Below are 6866 nucleotides of genomic sequence, written 5' to 3' on the forward strand. Positions count from 1 at the left end.
ACGAGAGGAGGGAATACCATGCATGTGTAGTACTTCAGTTCTTCCCTCAAGAAGGTGTTTGCGGGATGGGGATATAGCCTAGTGGCAAGAGTGCCTGCCTCGGATACACGAGGCCCTAGGTTCGATTCCCCAGCACCACATATACAGAAAACGGCCAGAAGCGGCGCTGTGGCTCAAGTGGCAGAGTGCTAGCCTTGAGCGGGAAGAAGCCAGGGACAGTGCTCAGGCCCGGAGTCCAAGGCCCAGGACTGGCCAAAAAAAAAAAAAAAGAAGGTGTTTGCTTTGTCTCATAAGAAAGGCACAACACCTCCTGGCCCCCAAATACCTTGACATCTGCTTGTACCCCTAATGGAGGGAGGAAGCCAGCCATGGCCCACTTAGCTGGAATGAAAGGATTAATGATAAGGTTCCAGAACCTTCCAGTGCTCTACAGGGTCCTTGCTCATGAGGGCTCATGCAAAAGAGGACACCTGCAGACTCCATTGCTTGTCTGAAGACGAGTTAAGCATGGAGCAGGGAGACTCATCTGTGTTGTACACTTAAGGGCTCTGGGAACACCCCAATAAACTCAGGCCTGGAACCAGGAAGGAGACTTGTCAGGCTTCACAAAGGCAAAAAAGAAACATAAGCAGCGTAGCCTTAAAGCCAAATGGGATCAATGTGATTTTCCTTTCTGCCTAATGATTTTTCATAGCAGGAATTTGGATTACATGTAAGTGCAATATAATCTAAATTGCAAATTATCTAAAGCCCAAAGGAGGCCATCATTACTGATATCAAAACTCTATACACTTGGAAGAGACATCACCCAAGCCGTTCTCTGGTACCCTTGCCCCTGAAACTGCCCTCTATGGTGGCTGACTTCTGAGGAGAGAAACGAAGCCATTAAAAGCCTGTTTGCATGCAGCCCCTATGTGCTTACAAATAAAGTAGGGATATCAGGATTTGCTCGCTGCTGTAACAGGGGAATAGATAGGCATGCTGACATTCCGTGTTTACAGCTAGACGAGGATTTAAAGATTATCTAATCCAACTTCCTCATTTTGCAGTAGTGAAAGTGAAGCTTGGGCCAGGAGTTGAAGGGAAAACCAAGCAGAGGCCCATGAGCCCAGCACCCTTTCTACCGACTCCCTATAGTTTTCAAGTTGGGCTCAGGCTCTGAGTCTGGGATGAACAGAGCTGACTGGCTTCATTAATTTCCCCATCATTCGGCACAGTGAGGATATCTAGTACTGTCTGTACTGTCAGAGAGCTACTTTAGCAGCAGGAATCGTAGGATGGGGCAGGAATGGTGCTGGACATCATTTGAGGTGCTAAGGAGGATGGTGAATAGGACAAGCCTTCAGAGGCCTTGCTCATGTGGGTTCCAAAATTACAAGCCCATTCTTTCTACCAAGCACCCTACCAGGGTCTGTTTAAAAGCAGAGGAATGGCGGTGGGGCGGGGGAAATCTAATCTTTATTTGCCTGCAGAGAAGAAATAATTTCCTTCTCAACTGTCACTCGGAAAACTCAGCCTCGCGCAGGAAATCCATTCCCCAGCTTCAGATATCCTGGCATTTGCCACTCCATATGTTACTGAAGAGCCTCAAGGACATGTACATACTTGTTTCCTATTTTACCCACAAACTTGTGAGGCTAGGTCTGAGTGTCAGCCATAAGCCTCATTCCCATGTCCAGGCTTGGGGGTTCAAGGGCAGCAATCAGACATAGTGGTTCAGTGGAGTCACAAGAATGCTTGCACAGTAGTGTGTTAATGAGTGTTAAAGCTGACATGGTAAATACAGCATTCTCAACATTTAAAATTACAACTCTGTAACAAATCATGCTGTTAAAACATACAAGAAATACTAGTTAAGCCTTCAAGGAGAGACCACACACAGCCCGTACAGATCACCGCTACCCCAAAGTACAGAACAGATCATTTTCATTGAAATGAGGCAGGAATTAGCAGGTAGTCCAGTGAGTTAAGTGCTAAGATAAGTAGAAATAACAAATCCAAATGTTAAACACCAATTACAACCTGATGAGCTACATGTCGACTTGGCATTACAACATGCCCTTCCTCAGCAACACAGCCAGGAAAGAGGAAATGGGATGGTTTGGTGGCAAACACAAGCCTGTGACCAATGCACAACAGGTCACTTTGCAAGCTGCTCATCCCAGGGGATGTGAGAAAAGCCTGGCCCATATCGGTGTCACTGTGACTCTGAAAAGAACAGCTTCCAATGCTGGAGAAAAGCCACTCTTAGCCAACAGCTGAAAGGAGTACTGGTCTATTCTGTCCTCCTAAAGGAGATGTGGGTCAGTCTAACAGCCTGGTGACCAAAGATGTCTAAGAACAGGGCAGAAAATGAACCTGACCCATTCTGATTACCTTCAGAGACTAGACAGAAACTGCTTGGTGAGGCTTCCATCTAACAAGGTTAATCAAAGACCTTGTCTGTGAGACAGCACTGATGAACTTCCTAGCTGGATGGGACTTCAGGGGAAAGGCAAGTGGCCTGCGTCACCATTCGTCTCCATCTTTTGTGGGATGGCACTGCAGGGTTGTGCTTGCCCCCAGCTCTCAGAAACCATCACTTGCAGAACTCAAGGCTCTCCAGACATTATCATGCTCATAAGTGACTGAAGGTCTTGGTGGGCAAAGGAATATCATTTTCTCACAAGTATACATATGTACAAGAGATGTTAAAAAGACAGTCTCTAAAGCACTTTGGGATTTCCCCCAATGAAAGGCACCAGATAAATACAAGTCATTACCAAAAAGAAAAAGTCAAGTTTTCCAGCTTTCACACTTGCAAAGGTAACCATTAGAGGCCCCTCTTTTGGTAGTAAACCTGCCTGTTTAGAAAAATCTCATGAGACTCTGCCTCCCTTTCTATTGTCCTTCTTTCCACTTTGCATAAGCTTTATGGTCTGTGACCATGGAGACCACGCTCAGTGACTTCATGCCATCAACTTTAGCAAACTGAACACTCCTCACAGCTTTGTACCATCACCTGCCTTAGGTGCAGCTGGGGATGGTTCTGTAAATCTGCATCTTGGGCTGGAAACATGAGCCAAAGCTGAGTTCCATGTGCAAATTCTGGAAAAAGCCAACCCCTCCCACATTCTTCTAACCTGATGAGTTACCTTTCAGTCCCCTCACTTTCCAGATGCTTCTGAGAAACAGACATAGACACATAGGCACTAAGAGGTTACCACTCCTCTGCCCCCACACAACTCCAGTCTGATGGAAGGACTTGAACTGGAGGCTCAAGGATATAAGTGGCCAGTGCATTTATCTAACAATTCACCCACATGTAGTAGCCATGGCAACTACAAGTACACAAAGCCCTCTGAGAAGATCCTCTCCACAACCCCCTGAGGTATGGATTATCCTTAATCAACTAAAACACAAAACAGACTTCTTACAGAAGCCCAAGCTTTGGATCAAAACCCTCCTAACTCCACGCTTAGATCCCTGGATTCTGCAGCCTTGCTGTATGTTGAGCAATAAAGAAAGCCACCTGGAAAATAATCAAATGACCCAAAAGATGGTGGGGAAAATGACCTTACAAAGGGGTCCAAGTTCCCCTTCATGATATTATGTACTGGTTAACTAAAGAAGAGGACTACGGGTGTTTCGGAGAAGGAAGTAACGGTCTCCTTTCAACACAAGCTTAGGTGTTGTAAAGTCTCTTAAATAGCTTTAAGCTTTTCAAGACATTTACATTTATGATATTTTATGAAGTAGCATGTTCTTGTTTTATAAGTCCTTTCTCCTGGCCTGGACCCACCCTCCCCCAACAAACAGCAGTTGCAATGGAAATAAGAACTACGTTGTTCCCATCCTAGGAACAATACAGCCTTCATGCACATCTGTATTTTGAGTATACACTTCTGCAACACTAGGTTTCCATATCATGGCAGGAACTCTGGGGCAATCAAAACATCTTATACACCATACTGTATCCTAGAAGCAAAATTATCTGAGTCAATTCTGCTTGGAAATAAAAAGAGCTCTCATTTTATGAGCTTTTAGAGCAAGCCACAAAACAATTGAAGCTACTATCCTTGCTAGCAACCTAACTATGCTCACCTCAGGAAGACAATACAACAGTCATCTCTTCTGGGTTGAGAAAGACAATACAACCTTACTCCTAAACATTTTTTTAAAAAATAAAGATTTCAAACACATGCTAATACCAAAGACACAGCAAACTTTGGTCAAATAGCTTAGACTAGCAACCTCAGCCAGAAATAAATGTCTCTGTGGTTCCCCTAGGAATAACAGAGGCCTAACCATGACTTGAAAGGGCTTAGTCTGCACTGACTCCAAGTTAAGCATCCATGGGAGTGGTGTGCATTCAGCTGAAATTCTTGTCTCTAGCTTATCTGTTTTATAGGAGAAGGGAACCTCAATCTTTACTACATGTTTAACGAAGTAACATTCTCTAAAGAGTGACGTGAGATGAACATCAATATACATTTTTTCTGAAAGTGATTGTGTACCCATGCAAGCCACAGAGCTAAAGATCATAGAACAATTCATAGACTTGTATCCTCATGTATGCTTAACTTTGCATTCTCTTTGTTTTGGCATCAAAATTAAAGCAAAGGATAAAGAATCGAGATTTGTGTTCACACAATTGTGTGCAAAATCTCTTGCTATCCTTGCTGACCTCATAGATAGATGTGTTTCCATTGGACAGACTTGCTGGGTATTTTTTTTTATACAGATGTCACAAGACAACCTTGGGAACAGGAACACAAACAGCACACAGTACAGGGCACAAGCACTAGAATAGTATACATAGCAGACAGAGAAACTGGCATTCTGGATACTCATCTGGCAGAAAGATGAACATTTTTATACCCATGATGCAAAGCCCAGTGAGTGCCATTTCATTGGAAGGTGCAAAGGCGTGGTGTCAGACACACCACCTTCTAAAAATGATTCTCAACACTGTGAGAGCCACCTCGACTGCACATCCCATGCAGCTCTTCCCGCTGGGATTGGGCTCCTTTCGCCATAACCCTAAGCTGCCTGGACTGTGCCGGAGACACAAGAGGCAGCTCAGCAATGTGGGTTTGAGGATGACAAACCCTCCTGGCTAATGGAGGGAGTCACTTAAACTTAGTTCACTTGGTGAGCTCCTGCTCATGTTTGTTAGGCTTGCCATGAGGGATTTAACTTTATGGGCATAGTAGTCCCTTAAATTGACTGAAGGGACCTCCTTCATTCCATCTCCAAAGTCGCAGCTGCGCATGGCACTCTCAAGTTGTTTTTGGCGCCGATAGAAGTGGGAGAACTTATTGAAGATCAAGGTGATGGGCAGTACCACCACCAGGATACCTGCCAAGATGCAGGCAGAGGCAGTCAGCTTTCCTGCTGTGGTCCCTGGAACCACATCCCCATACCCCACGGTGGTCATGCTCACAGTGGCCCACCACCAGCAGGCAGGGATGGTGGCCAGGCCCTCATTTTCTTCCTTTTCAATGGTGTAGGCCACCACAGAGAAGATGGAAATCCCCACAGAGAGGTAGAGCAAGAGCAGCCCTACTTCTTTGTAGCTGTATTTTAAGGTAGCTCCCAAGGAGCGGAGGCCCGTGGAGTGTCTGGCCAGCTTTAAGATTCGGAAGATCCGCATCAATCTCAGGACCTGAGCCACTCTGCCCAAGTTGGCCAAGGTCGGCGAGCTCTCCACAACCAGGTTCACCACGAGAGTGATGTAGAAGGGGACGATGGACATAAGGTCGATAAGATTGAGTGCATTCTTGAAAAATTTGAGAAAGTCAGGAGCCACAGCAAACCTGGCCACCAGCTCAAAGGTGAACCAGGCGATACCAAAGTGCTCCACGATTTCGAACCGGGGGTCCTCACCAGGGTTGCCCTGGCTGTCAGGAATTTGGAAATCTGGCAGGCTATTGAGGCACATCGTGATGATGGATCCCAACACCACCAAGATGGACAGGACACTGAAGACCCTGCTCAGGACTGAGTAGCCGGGATTGTCCAGCGCCAGCCACAGCTGCCTGCGGCAATTGCCCAGGGGCTGCCCGTCAAATTTGGAGGCGTCGTTGTAGAAGGCCAAGATCTCATCGAAGGAGGACGTGGTGCTCTCCTGGTCGCTCTGCTCGTCCCACTTCTCCTGCTCAGGCTCCACTTTGCGGCCGTGATAGCTGTAGCTGCAGCAGGAGTCGATGAAGAACTCGTTGATGCCCCAGTACTCGATCTCCTGGCTGAAGGAGAAGACGCACAGCTCGGCCATGACGTGGAGCTTGCCGGTGTGGTAGAAATGCAACACGTACGGGAAGAGCTCGGGGTTGCGGTCGAAGTAGAACTCCCGCTGCACGTCGTCGTAGTCGTCGCAGAGTTCCAGGATGGCCTCGCGCGAGTGGCAGAGCAGCAGGCGGCCCAGGCGCGTCTCGGGGAAGCGCAGCAGGGTGTGGGAGCGCAGCCGCCTCTTGCAGCCGCCCACATTGATGCGAATCTCCCCGTCCTCGACGTTGCTGGCCTGGGACATGTCCCACAGACTCTGGCCCGTCATGCCCGGGGTGCCCGGCCGGCCGCGCCGCGCGGGGGCGCTACACCTAAAAGCGGAGGGAACCCCATCAGCCTGGGCGCACGGCTCTCCCGGCCCAGCGCCCTTCCCTCTCCTGACCAGCCCCCCTCCGGCGCGCCCGGCCCCCTCTCCAGGAGAGGGTCTAGGGGCTGCAGGGTACTGGAGTGGGGGGAACAGGGCCCGCTTCCCAGGAAAGGCAGGAGTCGAATATTTTTGGCATCTCTCCCCCTTCCTACCCTGGGGGGTCGTGGCGGTGGCTTTGCCTGGGCCTGGGTCGCACCCCCGCGGGCTCCGAGAGCTCCGGGGGCCGCGTGCT

The 6866-nt window shown here is 48.3% G+C and overlaps 1 protein-coding gene across 1 annotated transcript; it reads right to left on the reverse strand.

Annotated features, from left to right (window-relative positions):
* Positions 1–5098: 5098 nt before the first annotated feature.
* On the reverse strand, positions 5099–6535 carry Kcns2 (potassium voltage-gated channel modifier subfamily S member 2). The gene has a single exon (XM_048359137.1). The coding sequence runs from the start codon at positions 6533–6535 to the stop codon at positions 5099–5101; it is 1437 nt and encodes a 478-aa protein (XP_048215094.1).
* Between the last annotated feature and the right edge of the window lie 331 nt (positions 6536–6866).

Source organism: Perognathus longimembris, chromosome 12, assembly GCF_023159225.1.
Source record: "Perognathus longimembris pacificus isolate PPM17 chromosome 12, ASM2315922v1, whole genome shotgun sequence".
NCBI lineage: Eukaryota > Metazoa > Chordata > Mammalia > Rodentia > Heteromyidae > Perognathus > Perognathus longimembris.

What these genes read in the sequence shown, in the direction of transcription:
- Kcns2 (XM_048359137.1), bottom strand. Translation starts at nt 6,535, where the DNA reads ATGACGGGCCAGAGTCTGTGGGACATGTCCCAGGCCAGCAACGTCGAG.